This window comes from Phoca vitulina, unplaced genomic scaffold (genome assembly GCF_004348235.1).
Source record: "Phoca vitulina isolate PV1807 unplaced genomic scaffold, GSC_HSeal_1.0 scaffold12, whole genome shotgun sequence".
NCBI classification, from domain to species: Eukaryota; Metazoa; Chordata; class Mammalia; order Carnivora; family Phocidae; genus Phoca; species Phoca vitulina.
In genome coordinates, this window is record NW_022589715.1 from 4387245 (window position 1) to 4408924 (window position 21680).

The 21680-nt window shown below is 38.4% G+C and overlaps 2 protein-coding genes across 8 annotated transcripts in view; one reads left to right on the top strand and one right to left on the bottom strand.

Moving 5' to 3' along the window:
* The window catches only part of NDUFAF7 (NADH:ubiquinone oxidoreductase complex assembly factor 7), a 57580-nt gene that overhangs the window by 24292 nt on the left and 11608 nt on the right, over positions 1–21680 (top strand). The window contains exons 6-12 of one of the 4 annotated variants that reach the window (XM_032410309.1): positions 111–169; positions 836–946; positions 4781–4924; positions 6161–6334; positions 6866–7152; positions 13201–13468; positions 14550–14631. In XM_032410309.1, the coding sequence (XP_032266200.1) occupies positions 111–169; positions 836–946; positions 4781–4924; positions 6161–6334; positions 6866–7078 (701 nt within the window). In that variant the 3' untranslated portion in view covers positions 7079–7152; positions 13201–13468; positions 14550–14631. Of the gene's footprint in view, positions 1–110; positions 170–835; positions 947–4780; positions 4925–6160; positions 6335–6865; positions 7153–13200; positions 14530–14549; positions 14632–21680 lie in introns of those variants that run through there. The other 3 variants (XM_032410310.1, XM_032410308.1, XM_032410307.1) reach the window with 3 other exon arrangements.
* Positions 7901–21680, bottom strand: part of PRKD3 (protein kinase D3) — an 86324-nt gene continuing 72544 nt past the window's right edge. For all 4 annotated transcript variants that reach the window (XM_032410303.1, XM_032410304.1, XM_032410305.1 and 1 more), the window contains 5 exons: positions 17441–17602; positions 17101–17199; positions 14541–14808; positions 12337–12422; positions 7901–11445 (listed from right to left, as the gene is read on the bottom strand). In XM_032410303.1, coding sequence (XP_032266194.1) covers positions 11272–11445; positions 12337–12422; positions 14541–14808; positions 17101–17199; positions 17441–17602 — 789 coding nt within the window. In that variant the 3' untranslated portion in view covers positions 7901–11271. The remainder of the gene's footprint in view (positions 11446–12336; positions 12423–14540; positions 14809–17100; positions 17200–17440; positions 17603–21680) is intronic.

A 21680-nucleotide genomic window follows, 5' to 3' on the forward strand; every position in this document is an offset into this window, starting at 1 on the left:
GGTTCCTACACAGAGAACCAGGTGTTTTCTTTTTGTTCGTGTTCAAATGAATGAATCAAGTATTGCCTTAAAAATGCTGAAAACAGTTTTTTTCTTCTGTTTTTAAATAGGACACAGCTTTTATCTAGCACATGAATTTTTTGACGTCCTTCCTGTGCATAAGTTTCAGGTATTGATGGGCTAAAGTCATTAATTGAATAACAAAGGGCCTTATGTTGTAAGAAAAAACATTTATGGTTGTTGTATTGTTGAAGTTAACTACATTTGGAATTCTGATGAATAGAAATAATTGAAAAGCAAAAGTGAAGTATTAAGTAGAACCTTCATTCTCTTAGGATAACTAGTAAGAATGCTTAATTCTCCAGGGATAAAGATGTGCGCAGATATAAGATGGTAAATGGCTAAAGTACAAGGAAGGGTTACATTTTAGCAAATAGCTTTAATATCCAAAGATTAAAATGTTTCCTCACTGAAGTTGAAGTGAGCAGATTTAAGATTTGGTGGTAATGTATGCGCACCGTAGTGTCTGAGGCTAAGAGCATGTATTGATTTGTTAGCAAAAGCTTCCGATTCATCCTTCACAGTCTGTTCTCCATTATTGGGAGCACTTGCCATGCGCTCATTTTATCCCTACGGCTCCGCCTCTTATCCAGCCAACACCAGTAGTTTGCACCTTCCAGTATTGCCTTGAAATAATTTTCAGTGGTAAAGTACTCTGTAAATGTTAGTCATCTGTCATATATGGTAGGGGGAGAAAAATAGTTATTTTTAGTTAGAGGCAATTCTGAGAAAAAAACTGGTAAAAATTTGTTTTTATGCATTATTTTGTGTTTAGAAAACCCCACAAGGATGGCGAGAAGTATTCATTGATATCGATCCACAAGTTTCTGATAAGCTGCGGTTTGTTTTGGCGCCTTGTGTCACACCAGCAGAAGTCTTCATACAAGTAGGAAGTTTTTTCTTCTTAGTTTATTGCCAACCAAATCTTCATAGTCTTATTTTCTGAGTTCCTGTTTTAGTGTTCCTTGACAGGGGCAAGGGGAGAGTTGCTCATAACATGTGAGGTGCTTTTCAGTAGTAGTGAAAAGTGCAGAGGATCTCGAATCAGGAGCCTGGTTCAGATTATCTATGGACTGCGTGACCTGAATGTAATGTGAGAAGGAAGTTAGTAAGCGCTTACTCAAGCAAGTCCCTTACCTTCTCCCTTTCCCTCAGTTCCCTGTGGCACGGTCAGAGTATTGTCTATCTGACCGGAAGAGCTTGAGGTCTGTGAAAACAATTAGTTATTGAGTACTTTGTATGTATTACTCTGAATTTTCTCATTTAATTCTCAAAACTACTACTGTCAGAATGGTACATTTACTGCTGCTTTCTGTTGACCTCAAGGAATAATCATAAGAGCCTTTCTATCCTGGGGTCATGTTTAGGGGTTCAAAAAACCTTTTACTTGTCAGGAATGTTTGGGCTTTAGATTGCTTGTTTTATTTATTTTTATTTTTTAACATCTTTTAAAGAATGGTGATAATTTTTAATAGTTTACAGCTATAGTATCAAGTCTTATATGTGTAAATATAGTTACAGACAATAAATATCCATATGGCAAATATCTACCTCTAGACAGACAAAAAATATCTTTGCAACTAAATTAACTAACAGCTTCAAGTAATCATGAAGAAAAACAGAAGCTGTGGTAATTTTTCATCTAAAGTGACTATAGCCTATATTAGGGGCTCTTGGGTGGCTCAGTCGGTTAAGCATCTTGCCTTTGGCTCAGGTCATGATCCGGGGACTTGGGATTGAGCCTCACATTGGGCTCCCTGCTCAGCGGAAGTCTGTTTCTCCCTCTCCCCTCCCCCTGCTCATATTCTCTTCTCTCCCTCAAATAAATAAAATCTTAAAAAAAAAATAAAGTGACAATAGCCTATATTAAAACATTCTTACTGTAAGAGTTCAAATAGTTATGAAAGCCTTGTCTCATAACCTAAAAATATAACTTTAACTAATATACATTTTCAAAACTAACAAAAAATATTTTAATTATAGATAGGTAAAATAAATAAGATTATTCTTGCTGAAAATCAGTCATGACATTATGTATGTATTTGGGGACTTTGTTGATAGCCTGGCCTTTTAACAATAAAAAAGTGAAATTCATGAAACCTTTCTAAGAATCTACATATTATTCTAATGCAAATTACATATAAGTTTATGGGGTTTTCATTCTGGATGAGCAATCCATTCTCTTTTTTTAGAAAAGTATATCCCAACTATGTAAAACATGCTTAATTTCTCTTAAAAGATCACTTCTTATAAGATATACACTGACTAGTATGAGAAAGGGCATTTTACAGATTTTAGAAACTTCTTTAGATGGGGTGACTGGGCAGCTCAGTTGGTTAAGCATCTGACTTTTAATTTTGGCTCAGGTCATGATCTCAGGGTTGTGAGATTGAGCCCAGCATCAGGCTCATGCACTGGCGTGGAGTCTGCTTAAGATTCTGTCTCCCCCCCCCCCCCCACTCTCTCTCTAAAAAAAAGAAAGAAAAAAAAACCATTCATTTTCTTATCAAGTTACTTTAGAGTATTTGTTTTACTAAGCTTTAATTACAGCAGTTAAAAGTCTAAATCACCTTTTTCCCATTATTTCTCATACAAAATTCCCATGCTCCTTAAGTTTTAACATTCTACCTGCAAGAGTCTTACTGGACCTGAATAACCTCTGTATGACCTACAGGAACATAATTCAGTGAAGGCCATCTGAACAGAATAGATTGCCTGTTTTAAAAAGGTCTGCTTTCTGGACCGTAACTAACAACTTCTTCCTCAGAAGTTACTCGCTTCAAAAGCACTGGAGCTTTTTTTTTTTTTTTAAAGATTTTATTTATTTGTCAGAGAGCAAGATGCAGGCTCCCCACTGAGCAAGAAGCCTGTTTCAGAACTCGATCCCAGGACCCTGGGGATCATGCTCAGGTAGCCGCTTAACAGACTGAGCCACCCAGGCGTCCCAGCACAGGAGCTTTTAAACATGAACCTATCAATTAAGCTTTTTTTGCAGAGCATAAGTAAGTTAAAATATCAGTCTGAGTACTTATGAACATTTCTATTTTTTCATATTCTGGCTACCCAATTTTACCTGAATGACGAGCAAATTCATAGCTACCAAGAGCTGACTCCTTGGCCCTGGGAGATGTGATTGTTTTTAGTTCTTGACTTTGGTAGTACTCACTTATGAAAGAGGGAGCGATGATTTTTCTCTCTCATTTGGATGGGGCGAATGGTAACAGAATCTGCCGTGTTGAAGAGTGGTCTAGAATGTCAGCACTGTACGCTGGGGTGTGTCAGCTTATGCCTGAAGTGGCTCACCTCATGTTTTTACAGTTCAACCACAGTGATTTATTTAATAGAACTGGGGGCTAAGTAGTTTATTTGATTTAATCCTCCCAGTAAGCCTAGTAGATACAAAATGAGGAAACACTCTGAGAATTTAACTTGTTTCTAGTTTTAAGTAGTAGGAAGAGCAGAGGCTCAAGAGCTAAGTGTGTGTGACTCCATACCTCTTAGCTCTGTGCCATTTATAGGCAAGATCAGGGCAGGTTACTTCTTCTTCTTTTTTTTTTTATTATTAAAGATTTATTTATTTTAGAGAGTGCGTGAGCCTGTACAAGTGGGGGAGAGGGAGAGAGGGAATCCTCAAGCCGACTCCCTACTGAGCGGGGAGCCCGACGGAGGGCGCCATCCCAGGACCCTGAGATCATGACCTGAGCCGAAGGCAGACACTTAACTGACTGAGCCACCCAGGCGCCCAGTACTTCATTTTTAATAGGGTGTTAGGAACGAGCAAAAGGTACTGTATATTTTCATAATGAAGAAAAAAGTTTTTTCCCATTTTCTCAGGGATTAGGAAATTTCCTATGTACTGGTCAATTGACAAGTTACGATACTGTCATTTCACTTTTTAGATTAATAGGCACTTATTGAGGACCCTTTAGTAAATAGTTGAACATCTTGGGAAATTAGGGCCTCAGGTACATTGCAAGTTTATAAGCTGAGGTTTCTAAATAGAGGGTGTATCACTGGAATATCTTTTTTTTTTTTTTTTTAAAGATTTCATTTATTTATTTGACAGAGAGAGACACAGCGAGAGAGGGAACACAAGCAGGGGGAGTGGGAGAGGGACAAGCGGGCTTCCCGCCGAGCAGGGAGCCCGATGCGGGGCTCGCTCCCAGGACCCTGGGATCATGACCTGAGCCGAAGGCAGATGCTTAACGACTGAGCCACCCAGGCGCCCCACTGGAATATCTTTTGCCCCAGCAGAAGGCATCATAATATATTTGCTTGCTAGGGTCTGTTATATCGGGTTTTGTATCATTTGCTCTTCTAGCACAAATTTTTGAGTGTTATTTGCCAGGCACTGTTCTAGGCAGACAAAAATTCCTTTCCCACGCATTTAACCCAGGGAAATATATTTATATGAATTATGAGAGTAATATCACTATAAATAAAATGATAATGTTGGTCATCTAGGAGTTTGGGAGAGCATATGCCTTTTTATAAAAAGGATTAAAATTAAAATGTCTGTAAACTTAGTAAACGGCATCAAAGCACTAGGGAGTTCTGTATAATAAAAAGGATGTCCTGTGAAAGGTTGAATGTAGACAACATATAATACACATTGAGAAGGAATTTATTTTTATTGTAACTAAGAAATGCTCATTGTAGAAAAACCCTAAGGAAACTGTTCTTTTCAGTGCTGCATTTTGATTCACCTGTTCCTTATTAGCATGATGAAATGAGGGACCACGTGGAAGTGTGTCCTGAGGCTGGCATTATCATTCAGGAGCTTTCTCAGCGCATCGCGCTAACCGGAGGAGCTGCACTGATTGCCGATTATGGTCATGACGGAACGAAGACAGATACCTTCAGAGTATGTATGACTCATTAACATGACTTACCATAAGTTCATTGATATCATCTACTAAGTTGTTAGGTTTGAAGCTCGTTGAAGATCTTTACCTTTGGTTTCTACGATGCCTGGCCTTGTAATTTTACATTATTCGTAACGAGTATTAATTCATATTATTATAATTGCCCTTAACCATAGGATCTCACTGTCCAGACTGGCCTTGGAGCAGGGTCTGAATCGTCTACATTCTTCTTCAGCTGCAGAACCTGGGTCTGCATAGATCCTATTTAGCATCCGAGTAATACATACGGGAAGATTTGCAGATTTGATCTAGCTACTATGATCAGACTTTTCCTATCATATTTTCAATCTTTTTTCCTTTCTAGAAGTATTCTTTAATTCTTCCTAAGATCCTTTATGTTTTTTTAAAAATTTTTTTTAAAGATTTTATTTATTTATTTGACAGAGAGAGATAGCGAGAGCAGGAACACAGGTAGGGGGAGTGGGAGAGGGAGAAGCAGGCTTTCCGCTGAGCAGGGAGCCCGATGTGGGGCTCGATCCCAGGACCCTGGGACCATGACTTGAGCCGAAGGCAGATGCTTAATGCCTGAGCCACCCAGGCACCCCACATCCTTTATGTTCTTTATCAATTGTGTTCAATGTACTTTAATTGAAATACATTTAACTGGATACTACTATTAGTCATTTTCTAGATCTGTGGTTCTCAATTTCTGATTTTATTGTAACTAAAGAAAAAAACCCTGGAGTTTTTTTTAAAAAGTCTGATTCCCTAGCCTTACCTCCAGGATTCTGATTCAGTAGGTCTGGGCAGAGCGCAGTAACATGGTCTCAGGTGATTCTGATGCATGTAGTTGATGGATACACCTTGTCAAACACCATCTAGAATCTGGTGAAAGTTTAGCTTGATTCTAGTAAGAAACAAGTTAACTTACGTGGAGAACTGATGGGATCTCCGATGAGATCTCTACTCCATCACCACGAGCAGTAATGAAATGTGAAAGGCAGCCATTTTCAGGCACTCCAGTGTCACCCTTTATATTGGATTTTCCACGTAGCATCTCATTTGAGGAAGGGTGCTACTATATAAAGAGTTTGTAAACCACTGACTTAAGCTATGTTTTTCTTTTTAGGAGTTATGTAAAATGTACTAAAATGATAGCATTTCTTTAATCTTGATAATGATAACCACAAAGGGACAAAAACTCATCATTTTTAAAATTACAAATTATGTTCAAGGGGTTTTGTGGCCACAAGCTCCATGACGTCCTGACTGCCCCAGGAACAGCGGACCTCACAGCCGATGTGGACTTCAGTTATCTGCGCAGAATGGCAGAGGGACAAGTAGCTTCTCTGGGGCCAATAAAACAACAGACATTTTTAAAAAATATGGGCATTGATGTCCGGCTGAAGGTAATGATTTATTTCATGATCATTAAATATTTTAATTTTGTAGTATTTCACAAAAATGTTTCAAATAATACATCTCCCCCTCCCCCCCCCCCCCCCCCCAGTGCTCTTCTCGGTCAGCAGGCCCCGGGTATTGTAGTCTTTCTGGTAGCATAGGGCCTGGTGCAGCCGGGCTGCCCGGGGTGGGGCCGCTGTGCACGCCCCTGCATCTCCACACAAGCCAGAATGAAGGCTTTCGAATAGTGTTCATGTCCAGAAAGAAAACTTGACTGTGTTTATGGGAATGAGTTTTAGAAGTGTCCTGAAAACATCTTAACCCTTCAGTGTAGATCAAACCACCTGGGAATGTTTGTTAAACATACAAATCCACAGGTTTGGGTCTTAACAACCTATGTTTTTAATAAGCACCCCATGATTCTGAGGCAGGTGATGAGAAATCCCATCTGAAGCCCTGCTTTGCTGAGTAGCCAATGGTCATTAGCATTGCTGCATGTAACTAGGAATCCTTCTGGTTATTTTTACTTTCCTTTTCAGGTTCTTTTAGACAAATCAGATGAGCCAGCCAGGCAGCAGTTACTTCAGGGATATGATATGTTGATGAATCCTAAGAAGATGGGAGAAAGATTTAACTTTTTTGCCTTGCTACCTCATCAGAGACTTCACGGTAGAAGCCATCCGATGAATGCATGTCAGTCAAAACCCTCTGTGTCACCTGTAGCTGGGTTTGGTGAACTTGCCTGGCGGTGATCTCAGTGTGGACGTTTTACCCCTAAGTCTGCCTAAGAAAGCAAAATAAAGGGAACACGTTTCATATATCACAGGTAAAATAAGTATTACAATATTTTGTCTTTATAGCCAATAAAAATAGCCCATCTTACATACAGTACAACTAAATACTGATCTTTTAAGGTTGTGTCTGGCTTTTGGCACAATTGTGTGCTTTCAGCTTAATGAAACAAGTTACTGAGAAACTGAGTGTCCTTTTAAATAAGGGTAGTTGCTGTATTTTTATTTTAAAAAGTAAACATGAACACTGATTGGTTTAGCAAAAACCAGAAACCTAACTGGCCTTTCACAGGGAATGGATTAAATAGAACTATCCACATATTATTTTAAAAAAATGAGGTAGAGCAATATTTCTGACCCATCTCTAAGAATGTGGTAAGTGAAAAAAGTATAGTGGAGAATGTTTTATAGTTATGATTCCATTTTTCTTGGGGGAAAAGCTACATTTAAAGAAATGCTTGTAACTAATTTCATAGAAATTAATATATTAGTGCAGACTGGTTGTTTTCTGTGATAGTTACTTGTTTATAAAAAGTAAGGAAAGGATGCCCAGTAATCACTATTAAATATCCCAATGTGGAAGTGGGCTTAAAGGGTGGAAATCGTTCTCCTTTGTGGTAAATATTTTACCCTTTGCTTCTGTGAATTTTATAATTAGAAAAAATTAGGGGTGCCCCGGTGGCTCAGTCTGAGGAGTGTCTGACTCTTGATTTCAACTCAGGTCATGGTCTTGGGGGTTGTGGGCTCTTGAGTCCCATGTCAGGCTCCATACTCAGCGTGGAGTTTGCTTGGGATTTTCCCTCTCCTGCTCTCAAAATAAATAAAATCTTAAAAAAAAATTTAAGTCCCAGTGAAACTAGTAAAAACCTAACATGTACCTGAAATATGAGAGTAAACGTAGACTACATAGCAGGAATATTTTCTGATTTGAGCTAATTCTCCCTTATTTTCAGATAAATGTCAAGTTTTCATTCTGTAAGTTCTCATTTTTTGGTTCACAGAACATTTATATTAATACCAGATATATACTTTCTGAGGAATTGTTATATTGGCAACAAAAATTTACAGTGAGATTAAAGGAAAAGAGTATTAGACGTATGTTTTGAACTTATAGCTTAACTATATTGGAAGTTCACTGGCAGAGTGATGAACTCTCCGTTTTCTATTGCTTGTTTGGCTTAACTCAGAACGGGACTAGCATTCTGTAAGTAGGAAGATAGAGGGCTTATTTTTCATATGCTGCCCTGCCTTGGGCCATTCGTAGTCACCCTTATTTTTTTCCATATTTTATTTTTTCAAAGACTTGGAGAATTTTTGGAAGGTGAAAATGCCCAACACTGGCCCCTCTCGATTATTTAATAGTTTTTATAATTAACAGGAGGAATCAGGCAATGCCTTGTATCTTAAAACCTAGAAAATTTACTTTGAATGGCATTTGGCTTATTTAAGTCTTGTAGCAGTTACAATAGTTGAATAATTTATAGTTACAATTATTCTAAACTTTCATGCCAAGAAATAAGACCTCCAGATAATTACCTCAGATTTCATATAAAATTGAAATAATGAGTTTTTTTTTTTATTTTAGGTAGTTAAAAAAAAATCAGTGTTTTAAATATAGCATTAGTTCCATTTACAAATACTATTTCCAAAATAATTCTTTTACCAAGGCCTGGAAAAATAACACAACCAAATAAAATTTTCTTTGGATACCTCTATTAGAGATAGGCTCAGGTTTTCACATGGAAAAGTATGGTGATACGGAAATACATTTTATTATCAAGCTTTTTTGAGGATATTTACAAAAAGTGGGATTAACAAAAAATATAAAAATGTACGGAACAGTGTCATTATAGACTACTTTGTACATTATCAAATGTTTCTAACAATTATTTCTTATACAAAAACGACTTCAAGACCAAAAAAAAGGTTATGCAGGTTATACGGATCTGGAGTACGTGACTCAACTCCACATTATCTGACAGTGCCTTTACAAATATTTTTAGAAAACTTCGTAGGCATTCAACAACACAAACAAAAAGAGTGCAATTAATTTCATGGCTTGTAAAGTTTGATTATGTAAGTATAGCAAACATCATTCCAGTTAATTTTCACGTATGCAGTAAAAGCACAATAGGGTGCCTCAGGACTCAGAATTAGTCCATTTTAGCACGCCGGTATAAACAGACTTACTTTGGACAAATGTGGGGAAGTCATCCCTAAAAGGTTTTGCAAAATTTGATGAAATTTTTAAAATTCCCCCAGGAGAATGACCTACCGAGAGACACTGTGAGTGTTTCCTGGCGATGTGTACGGGTAGGAAGTGCAGCACAGTGGTTGGGTGGGGGCAGGGTGTCACCGGGGTTCACCTCCACATACTGTGACCCTCTGCAGCTGGCTACTTAATCTTCCTGATCTGTGAGATGGAGTCCATAATGAACTCACTCTGTGGCTGTTGTGAGGGTAAGTAAGTAAAAGAGCTCAGAACAGAGGAGACTGCATGATGGCTCCTTTCTCAACAGTACTTTTAGTCCTGAATAATGGAGTAGCTTCAGGGCTCTCTCAAGCCCTCTCTGGCTCTGACTGTTTGTATCCAGGGACATTCTTTTCTTTTGCTACCTCAGACTCAGTGGGGCAATGATAGTTCACACTTTATGGAGTATGAATATCTTCATACATAGCCCATCTTCACAACAGCATTGTGAGGAAGGTAGAGGCAAGAATTATGGTCTTCATTTCATAGACTGAGGATCTTGAGGCTCAGACAGATTGGAGCCAAGACTTAAGACTGGATTTTCTGACTCCAAATCTTTTGCTCTTTTTTTGGGGGAAAAAAAAGTTTACAGTGATTACTGTGGAATGAAGAAACCAAAAAGCCACTAGTTTTTTTAAATAAGTGGGTGGTCCCAGAGCTTAAACTTTTTGGGGGAAGAAAACCATTAGTAACTTTTTAAAAGCTATGAAAAAGTCTATCCTCTTAAACATTATATCTGAGTAGAGAAACACTTCTTTAGCGGGCTGCTGGTGCTGAAATGTTAAAAAAAAAAAAAAAAAAAATTATAAGGGTAGGGCTATGGTATCAGCAGAGCAAATGAAAGAATAAAATAAATGTTTCATGCTCCACCCCACCCATCCCCCAAACTGCTTAAAATAATTGATTTAAAAACATTCCAGATATCTGTAAAGCCTTCCACTAACCTAAGGGAAGAAAAAAAGGATACACTCTTTGCTGTTCTTCTTTGTAGCATTAATTGATCCTGTACTGGCCTTACTTTTAATAATTTTCTTCCTCAAATTACTTAACTCTGTGTAGCGATAAGTTGTGTGATACAAGTTCAGATCTGTACTCACTGAGTGCTGGAAACCGGCTGGGGCATTACGGTGGGACCGTGCGTACACAGCAGGGGAGCTGAGCGAGGGGCGGACAGACCAGCAGGCCCTCCTCCTGGTTCTGTGACACCAATTGTCCCAAATTATCTTAGAGGCCGTTCCAACATACTCACAAAGGGGGACTAACTTAATTTTTATGTTGTAGAGAGCATATTAAGAATGTAGCTCCAAAGGTTAGGGATCATGGTTTTGGACTCTGGACTGACCTAAAAAAAAGAAAAAGAAAAAAAAAAAAGTAAAACAGCCTAGCATCTAGGAAACATTTCTAGGCTCCTAGGAAAAACCCCTCGTGCGTCTGTGGTTAAACAAATGTTTAGAGTCCTCACAGGAAACCTCATGCTGGTGGCCCCTCCTCAGTAATCTCTTAAATGCACACCTGGTTAGAGCTCTTACATGATTTGATTAAGCTTTGCAATGGCTGGATTCTAAGCTTTCCTTTTTCTCCTTTTTAAAAAATAATGGAACAGGAAAGGGAAGATAAATTAAATGCCACTATAGTACTAAAGTGAAGGATTAGGAAAAAATACAAAAACCAGTCATTGCTATGCTATGAAAAGCTTCATCTTGGTTCCATTGTATATTTTTATTACTCAGTTTCCCCTCTTGTACCTACTCATTATGAACTACAGTACTGGTGTCACGGATTCCTTATCATATTCCCCATGTCTTTGCACCCTTGCAGATGACAACCTACAAACAACAGTTGTGCAGGAAAGTATCAGTCCATAAAATGAAATCCTTCCTTATTGAAGTTAGTTCATTGATAATTAAGGATCTTCTTCCATATCATCTGGATTGGGAGCCATAATGAAGTGCTTTGGGTACACAAGATTGTGGGTGTATGCATGTATTTCCCAGCGGGCGTCATCACTTTCATGTGTAATGTAACGTTCACCGATGCGAGTTTCAAATTCTCTAAGGTCAAGCCAAGTCTGATAGTCCTAGGAAAAACATGAAGTGATTATAAAGTATAAAAGAAACAAAATACTGTGAACTTTTTTTTTCTTAGCACCCCAGTCACAAAATTGACAACCCAAACTCCTCTAAGTACTTGCTACACAGTAAGTTCCATTTGTAACATTTAAATTAGTGATGTTAAATACTTTTTCAAATTTAGAATCTCTAGTGAAGTAACTAGTTTCTACAACTAAAAAGAAAAAATTACCTGAGGCTTCTGAGATAGCTAATAATAATCACTAAAACATTCTGTTCTATACTCTGACCTTATACCCACACCTTACTCCTCAAAACAGGGTAAAGTACTTAGAATCTACTACCAGGATAATTTAATAATCATGGAGACTAACTATGATTGCATTTGTTTTGAAGTTAATGCTACCCCCTACTCCCTTTAAAATAGTTCTAAAGCTTCTCTTTACTCTGAAGTTTGGGGGTATCTTTTGACAAATCTACGCAATAGCTTTTGGGGGAATTCGGCCAAACATTTTAAATGGCATTTCTGATCTCATCAATGCAAATATGAATCTTTTAGTGGATGTTTTTAAAGTAAAATATATTTGACAAAATAAGATGCTTATCTTACAAAAAGGTGAAATGAAACAAGGTCCTATAAAAAGGCTAAATCACTGCTTTCAGTTCACGGGAGTTGAACTATCAGTTCTGCACTTCAGTGGTTTACTGCAAAACCTCCAGAGATGCAGCCACAGGACAAGCTAATCACTGTAGACACAGTAGTCTAAGACGGGGAGAATCTGTTGATCTTAGAGTGGTTTCATTAGGTAATAGAGTGGTTTCATTAGGTAAGACAATTACAACGAACTGCTCAAATGACTATCACCAGAGAGAAAGTTTTTTTTTTTTTTTTTTTTTACCTGCAGCCAGGGATGACTGAGAGATTTGTCCACACTGTAACGTTTTCTCATCTTCACTTGAAGTAGGTTGTTTATCAAATCAATTGCTAAGAGAAAAGACGAAATCAGACACGTGGATTTGGGCATATGGGGCAAACCAAACCTGTGAGTCTGCTAAGAAGGCAGTTCAATCCACAGAAATACAGGGTTGAGGGTTTTCGCTTCTCAAGGCCACGGTCTTACAGCTAACCTGTTAGTGATCCATAAATGTTTACTGAACTTAGAGTACCTATCTTAGGGGGTGTGCCTCTTTGGTTAAGGAGGCAGTGCAGAGTACACGTTCAGTGTGGCAGAGGGTCAGTTAGTACCCGCGGCCGTTTCTCCTCATCTGTAAATGAAGTTGAAAAGATGAAATAATACATGTAAAAGGCTTAGAATCATGCTTAGCACGTAAGTGCTTAGTATTAGCTATTATTATTTCAGAATGAGTTAAAAAAAATTGATTACAGACAGACTTGCTGTGTCCCTCCAATGACACCATTCCCTAGTCCCTGGCTTGGTCTGCGAAGGAGCCAAAGCCACCGCCTTGCCTCTACACATGGGGCTAGACTGACGTGATAACTTATTACCACAAGTTCATACTCAACAGGTTTTACACAAATACGTTCATGGTGTTTGGTGTATACGGTGAGATGCTGGCATACTTATTTCATTCAGTTATTTGAAGGAATGGAGCAATTGCAAAACCAAAACCACCAGAGCGCATACTGACTACAAGCGATGTGACAGTACATTTGAAATATTGATACAAAGGCCTGGACCCAGGGATGAGCCAAACGAAAGGTTTACATTGTACCTGTTCTGTTTCTCTTCTTCATACCACAGGTATTTTAATTATGAACATCTCTGGTTCCAAATACTTCAAACTTTTACCCGCTGTTCCTTAAGTGGTTGTCCACCAGTGTATCAGAATCATCTGGGGTATTTACTAAAATGCATTCCTGGTGTCATGCCAACTGGTGAAGAGCCAGGGGTTTTCGTTTTAGCACACTCACCGACGGATTACTCCAATATAAGAGGTCTGCAGACCACACTGGCCCAGCAACTCTAAGAGAAACCCTCATATATACTTCAGTTAGCTGTTCATTACCAAGTAAGCCTGCCACTGTCTTTACATGTTGCTCCTCAAGCTCTCCCAGTTTAATGGGCTGTTAATCCCTATGATTAGGTCTGGTACTTTTGGAAAACAGAAAAGAGCTCTGTTCTAAAGGTTGGCTAAATCCAGATGGGGGTATTTCCCTAGGAGGCTTCTATTCAATATGCGGCTATTAAGTAAGTTGTGTGCCCTTCCCGCAGTATCAAAATCAAACTAAAGAGGGACAGCTAAAGCATTCTTGATGGGTATAGAGCCCAGGCTCAAAAACTTTACTGGGCGGGTAAAACAGATGTATCCTGCTTCCTAGGATTGGTCCACCGGATGGCTGCAAATAAACTGGAGAATGTCTATAAAGTTCATTCTAGGTATAAAGAACTTGAAAGACAGGTCTCCACTCAAGGAGCTTATAATCTAGTTCTGAAAATAAGTAATTATGAAAAGAAAGAATACTTAAGGAAAAATACCTCCTCCTAGTAGCCTAAGTTGATCTTACCAAGTTCAGAGGAGGGCCTCAGGGAAGACTTCATAGACGAGCCACAAGTCTTGAAGGACTAGAAGGATTTCAGTACAAGGAAGAGGGACTGTAGGCAGGGGAAAGGCCTAAGCAAAATGCAGAAAGTAGCTGGGAAGAATAAACAACTAGGTTTTATGGAGGGGAGCATGGGAGGGTAGACAAGGGCTGTCTCAGGGAGACCCACAGCTGCAACCTACAGCTGCAATGTGGTTAAAGGGAGGCCAACGTGTTTGGGGAAGATTAAGACGAAAGTAGTGTTTCCTAAAGACCGATTTGGCCACAGTGGTGACTGGGAAAGAGTCTAATGGATAGGACTGGTAAGATATTTTAGTAGTTTCAAAAGGAAGAAACTGGGGCCTGGATTAGTGCTATGCCTGGGCACTATAAGGAAATTAAAGAAGAGACAATGCAGAAGGAAGAGTGCTCAAAAACTGGTTGAATTTGAAAGATGAATATGAGAAATTAAAAAGATGAGCCAGAAGAGACTGGCTGATTTGGGAATCACAAAGATTTTTAGACTAAAAGGCATAGAGCTGAAACTTTTTTTTTTTTTACCTTCACCAGAAATTTCTCTCCAGGGATTTGGTGGATACATAAATGCAGCATTTTGGATTTGGTCATTTATATCTTCATCTTCATTGAAAGGAAATGTACCACTGAGGCTCACATAGACGATAACGCCCACTGACCACATATCTAGAGAACGGTTGTAACCTTTGCTCCTGAGAACTTCAGGGGCTAAGTATGCTGGAGTTCCTACCACAGATCTCCTGAATGACTTTTCACCAATGATGCGTGCAAAACCAAAGTCACACAGCTTCACCTGGAAATAAAAAGGTGATGTTAATTTTGCATTTTCATCCATCAATCTCTCTATACACACCTGTCCCTAAGTACGATACTGAATCATTTCAACACACCTGCCAACTGTACTGATTATGAATGTCAAATGAATGCAGAGAGGGAAATTGTAAAATACCCTTTTCCCAAAAGAGAGAGACATTTATAACCCTGTGATGTATTACTGACATAGTATGAAGAGGTTTTTCCTAGTGCTTATTTCAAAAACCACTTTTTAAGTTCTAGCTTCCAGAATGCCAAAAACCAGACTGGTGGTGTAAGTGGTCAAAGTTTTTTTTGATGAAATGTGAGGGTGCTGATTTTTTAGCATTTGGCTTTTAAGGAGCTACTTTTCTATCATCTGTGAGCAGAAATTATGTGTCTCATTTTTGAATCCTCAGTGACCTCGTAGTGCCTGGACACATAAAGGTACTCAATAAATGCTGAATGAAAAGTAAGTTGGTATTTAAAAACTGACCCTTTATTTTGCTTAATCCTAGAATCTGTATTCCCAAGTATTACTATCAGTTGGCAAATAACTTAAATTGAGGTGTAGTAAAGAGAATTATTAATGTAGCCCATAAAAGAGCAATGCTAGAGATTGCTTGAAAGAACAAGAGCAAAAGTGTTTTCTAGGACTGTGAAACACGATGGCTAGTCAGATTTTGGATCTGAAAAAAGTTCTATCTGAAGGTAACCACAGTCACTACAATATCCTTTTGGGAAGTAATGACACATCCATGCTGAACAAGCAAATGCCAAATACTTTCCAGAGGAAATGCCCTGACCCACAAAATGTCTTCACAAAAAGCATTATGATAAATCGAGAAAAAAGGGATTTGGCCTCTACAACCAATGGTGTAAACAGTGCCTGTAAAGCAGAGATGAAGGTGTATTCAAATGCTGCTTGCTATTACTAGGACACGGACCCTGGTGCATGTTTTTATGATAATTATTCTGTGTCATTACTGAATGTGGCTCCCTCTGATTGAGTCCTGGAACAACAGGATTATTGACCATGAAGACCTGTGAACTGTCTTTTTTGTTGTTGTTAAATGCCATATTTCCGGTAACATCTTGATAAAGAAAAGATGCCGTGGCAGTTTGGCAACTGAATAAGGACGTGTGGCCATGGCTAGCACTTGAGCAACAAGGAATGTCAAGTAAATGATGTTATTTTCCCCTTGTTCATAACAGAAGTCAGAAGGATGGGAGTTTCAGCCTCACTGTGGGGTGTGCATCCTTTGCCCAGACTATTCTGAAGATCAAATGAGATGATAATGTATGGAAACACTTTATTTAAACCAACTGTTAGGGAACCCTTTTTGACCTCACATTGTTAGAGAATCCCTTTTAACCACACAGACGTTATAAAAGAATAGGATTACTTCCTTGTAAGAGTTGAATAACTTTTAAAAATAATCTTTTTCTTTGAAAGACAATTTGAGTTGTATTTAACTCAAGTGAAATAACAGTCCTTAGTCTAGCCATCTAATTGTGCATTTTTCAAATGTATATAAATAATAGTTTGTCAACAGATATTCTAGATGACTGGAGAATTCACCAATGACAAGCATGAAAAATATTTATGGGTACTGCCAACATATATTCCTCAGGAAGATTGTTTCAAACTTTGGGTTTATGAGGCGTTTTCTTAGGTTATGAAATAATTTTGGATCAAGATCAATACCCTTTATGAAATGAAATTTAACCAAGTAAAAAAATCAGTGCAGTCCACACAGGACACGGACACATACACACACACACACACAGGGGATATACATGTGTGAGTGATGGCAGTAATGGGAAATGTAATTCTTACATAGGTTTTGGTGAAAATGTTTGAAATAAAGTACTCTAAAGAGGAAGAGAAGTTGGCTGCCAGCCTCAAAGTCTAGTGTGTCCCCCCACAAAAAAAATCTAGTGTCCCCCACTCAAGGTTTACCCGTTTTATTTTATGGGGAATTTGTCCTGAGCACCAGGCACCAGCCAAGATTGATTCTCCTTGCATCATTCCCAAACCACAGCGAAAGTGAACTGCAGTCTACGTGCAAAAAGTTATTCCTTGAGGTCTGGTTAAGTCTAAAAAGTCTTAATGAAAATAAACAATATAATTAATAAGGTCTGAGTTCAAATTATTTCAAGTATTAATCCTCACTGGCAGGTACAGGCTAATTACTTCTGTTAAGGTGGTTATATATCTAAACCTAAAGCACTCCCTTTCATTACATAGGTGCTCTGTAATATTGTCAGATGGTTCTAGAGAGTATCTCACCTGAGGAAATGGCTCTGCGGATGCGAGCAGCACATTTTCTGGCTTTAAATCACAGTGCACAATATTCTTAAAATGTAGATTTCTCAAGGCAACAAGGATCTGTTATTGAAGAAAACAGAATTTTTTCAGTGCCTGGAAAAAAATCATAGCTAAACCCCCACCTGAGCTCTTGAATGGTATGATAATTTGAAAAGTCCACTACAGTTCATCAAGTTTTAACTGAAGTGTTACTCTATTCTTCAAGGTTAAAAATTCCCACAATATCCCAATATGTAAAAGCACTGCTATTTAATTCTCTGTTTTCAAGTATTCTCGTTTCAAAAAAAAAAAGTTAAAATACCTGTGTGACCATGAATTTAGTAATTCGTTCTGGAAGTCGACTTTTCTCACTGGATAGAATCATTTCCAACATATCTCCATGCAGCTTTTCCATTACTACAAAAACACGTTCTGGCGTTTCAAACATACATTCCAGGTTTACAATCCCAGGATGGTGTAAATTCTGAAGAGTTGCAGGATATTTATATGACCAACTTGAGAAATATTTTTACTATGCAAATATCTAACAATGTACTGCGATTGTCTGGACTACATGGCATAGAAAGAAAAACAGAACAATAAGCAGTAAAAGCAAACAAATGGGGTCATGGATTCGGATTTTCCAAGATCTGTAGTACAGTGGATGCAGCTAGGGGAAAGGATGTCTTCCCAACTGATTACATAAGCGCCCTTGTCCATTACTACTACATTTTTCTTTCTCATTTTTTAGTCTTCTGACACTATGCTACTTTTATGCTGTCCACGAACAGGCACCAATTGCCAATCAAAACTTTAGCCAATTACACAGAACTTTGACTCTTTGGGGCTGTATCAGTGGAGGTCTGTGCTCAAGAGATGGTTCTGTTTCTTTAAGTCTGGATTCTCAATCATACCTCCATTTGGTTTTCCCCCTTTCCGGCTCAAGATCTCTACCTCCTTCATCTCATGTTTCTTGAGCACCAGTACATTACCAGGGTTGGAGAAATACAAAGTTGAATGTGATACCGTTTATGCTAATAAAAAAAAAAAATCTATCTTACTGGTTAAAAAAAACCAAAAAACCTTCCTCAAAAGCAAATTATCCTAAGTCAGCCATGCTCAGAAATATTCAATGGCTTTTTATTCCTGGACATAAATCTATTCCTCTGCTTGGACTTTCATACCTTCACTAATACGGCTTCATTCTCCCTCTTCAATTTTAAATATGCTCTATTGGCCCAGGTGATTAAACTTTTTATTAGAAATATATGTTTCTTAATATGCTTTTATCCTTATTATAGGTACCTAATTATGCTAAGAGGACAAACTTCTTTTTGGCTTATGTGAGGTTGAGCACCATCTCTAAAATGTGTTTTGAATCTGCCCCCATCTCTCAATTCCCACTGTAGTGGCTTTACTTTCAGCTCCCATTACCTCTTTTGGGGACAACTGCGGTAGTTTTCACCTAACACTGTATACACATGCAGCAATACCTATCCCACGGTACTGTGTCATGTGTATGCATCTTGCTCTGGGACCTAGTAAGTTCCCAGACAGCAGAGACTGTCTTAGTCATTTTAGCTCAATGTCTGAATCATGGTTGGTGTTTTAAAAAAATGATCAGCAAGTGCAAAATATTGTTTACTAATCAATTTAAAACAATTTAATGAGATGGTATTCCAAGCAGCAAAATAAAAAAATGACAATTTTATATAGTAAACACAAGTGACATGGGTGTGATAATAGTAGGTGAGCAGAGGAAGATTCAGAATATCACAACTCTGATCAGCTTAGAGCTCGAAGTGTGGTTGGCTGTCCCCATGCTGTAGTTGTTTTGTAAGTTTCTCCATGCCCCCCCGCCCCCGCGCCCTGTAAAGGGTACACACACACAAAAATAGAAGTATGCTATAACATTATTGTCTCTTAACTTCCTCTGTTTGTTTAAATGTCCTATTTCCTCTGGAGTCTTTTGGTAAATTATACTTTCATAGAGAATCGTTTTCTCCAGGTTTTCAAATTTATTTGATAGAATTGGACAAGGCAGCATCTTAAAATGCCTTTAAATTTTTTTCAGTATTTGTGGTCATCTCCCCAAGATGTTCTTATTTCTCTTATTTTTGCTTTCCTTTATTGTTCATTCTTTAACCTCTTGAGTTGCATTCTTAATTCACTTATTTTCATTCTTGTGTAAATATCTGAGTTATAATTTTCTGAGCAATAGTCTAAAAGCTGATACAGTATTTTCACGATTATTATTTTTTTAAAGATTTTATTTATTCATTTGAGGCACAGAGATACGGAGAGAGAGAGAGAACATGAGCAGGGGGAGAGGCAGAGGGAGAGGGAGAAGCAGGCTCCCTGCTGAGCCAGGAGCCTGATGTGGGGCTCTATCCCAGGACCCCAGGATCATGACCTGAGCTGAAGGCAGACGATTAACCATCTGAGCCACCCAGGTGCCCCTCACGATTATTTTCTAAATACTTTGAAATCTTGATTTTGCTCTTTATGAATTACGATATTTAAAAAAATTTTCAGGTTGTGGGAGCTTTTTGTTTTTTGATTTTATAATTTATTTCTAGTTTTATTGCATTAGGATCAAAGAATACTAATTACCATGTTTTGAATGAATGAGGTATTCTTTGTTCTTTGTTTTTAGGGTACAGACTTCAGTATAAAGTGATTACGTTACCTTACACTGTTTAGACCTACCATGTTGTTAGTTTGGGCTACTTCATCCGCCAGGACTACTGATGTGCCTGTCAGTTTCTCCCCGTCTCCTCTCTAATTTTCCTTTATAAAGGCTGCTACTGTTATTTGGTGTGATCTGCACTCTTCCACTATTAAAGTGCCCTTCTTCCCTTCACTTACTGTATTCTCACTTAAGTTAAATTTTATCAGATCATGACCCCCTTGGCTTTCTTCTATTTGAGGAGGCACCTAGAGAGGATATCACAATTGTAGGTCTCAGAAAGAGCCAGCAAAAACAGCCCTTATTGTGGTGCCTCTTACATGCACCCTGGCTCCATCTCCAGTGTTTCTGGAAAAACTCCTCTACCTATTTTATAGGTCTGAACTTTCTTCTGTTTTTATTAGTTTTTTTTTTTTAATTTCTGTTTATCATTTTTCTTGTAGCTTTTAGGTGACTTCCAAAAAGAGAAGGGGAAAATTGTGAATTAATACTAGAACCAGAAATTTCTCTTTAAGTTTCTGATGACATTTTCCCATTTACATAGGGTAGCCATGAGAGTGCCACATATTTTCTCCCATTACTACTCTCTAACCTACCCACTTCAGGTAAGAGCAAAGACATTTTATATTACCACATCCCTATGAAACAAAAGTAAAAAGCCTCCATTTCTTTCCTGCCCCACAACACAGTCTCCAGCAGATGTAGTCATATGTTAGTAGTTTATGTAGGAATGGATCCTTTTCTTTACATAACTGTATGTACACATGTGCAAAGTACACTTACCTTAAGAAACTATACAAATGGAACCATTTCACGTTTCCATTTGAAAAATTTAGTATGTTACAGGTAATCCCCCATATAAACATATTTATTCAATAAATATTAAATGAGTATTTGCTATGCACCTGGTCCTATGTAGGTAGTCTGGATTCATGAGCAAACAAAACTGACAAATATCTCTCATCTCATGGAGCTTATTAATTCTAGCAAGGTGGGGGTAAACAATAGGTAACAAATTAGTAAATTACCCAGTATGAAGGTGGTAAATGCCATGGAGAGAAGAAGAGGGTGAGGGTGGATGGGTACATAATGCTGAACAGAATGCAAGGGCCTCATGAGGAAATGACATTTGGGCAAAGTCTTGAAGGAGAAAAGGGAATATGCCATGCAGATATTGGGGGTGACAGCATTCCAGGCAGAGGGAATAGCTAAAGCACAGTCCTTGAGACAGGACCATATTTGGCATATTTAAGGAACAGCAAGACAGTCAGTGTGGCCATCCTTCGGAAAAGAGACTCAATTTGTTGAGTGTAGTGTCTATAGTGGAACCCTTTTCAACAGATTTTGGCTCAGCCTAACAGAATATTTGCAGATGTCTGAAAATGTCATGTCCTCCTTTCTATTAAACTGATAGAAATACAGATTATCACCAAGCACGCAAGAGAGAGGCTGGATGTTCTGGGTAAACTATAAGGTCACTCCTTAAACAATGATTCTACAATTCTTCCTCCCTGCCATTGGGAAGGCCAAAACTATAGTCTCAGTCAGATGCTTAGTCTTTACCCCCTAACCTTTCTTTATAAAGGTGAGGACCTGGGGAAGAAAAACCAGGGATGTCAGTGGAGCTGCAGGAAACCGACAGTACCAGAATCAACTACCAGGCGGGGTTCAGCCAGCCTTTTAGGTTGTTTAATGAGGACTATGTACAAGAACCAGGGCCAAAGACTGGAAAGTAAGAATGACACAGCAGGGAAGGGAGGTGCAGAACCAAAGGGCGGAGTGAGTGAGTAGAGGAGTGCAGGACGTTCCTTTCAACCCATGTCAAATGCTCATATGATTAAATCTTGTGTAATGAATTTCAGCAAATGAGGTA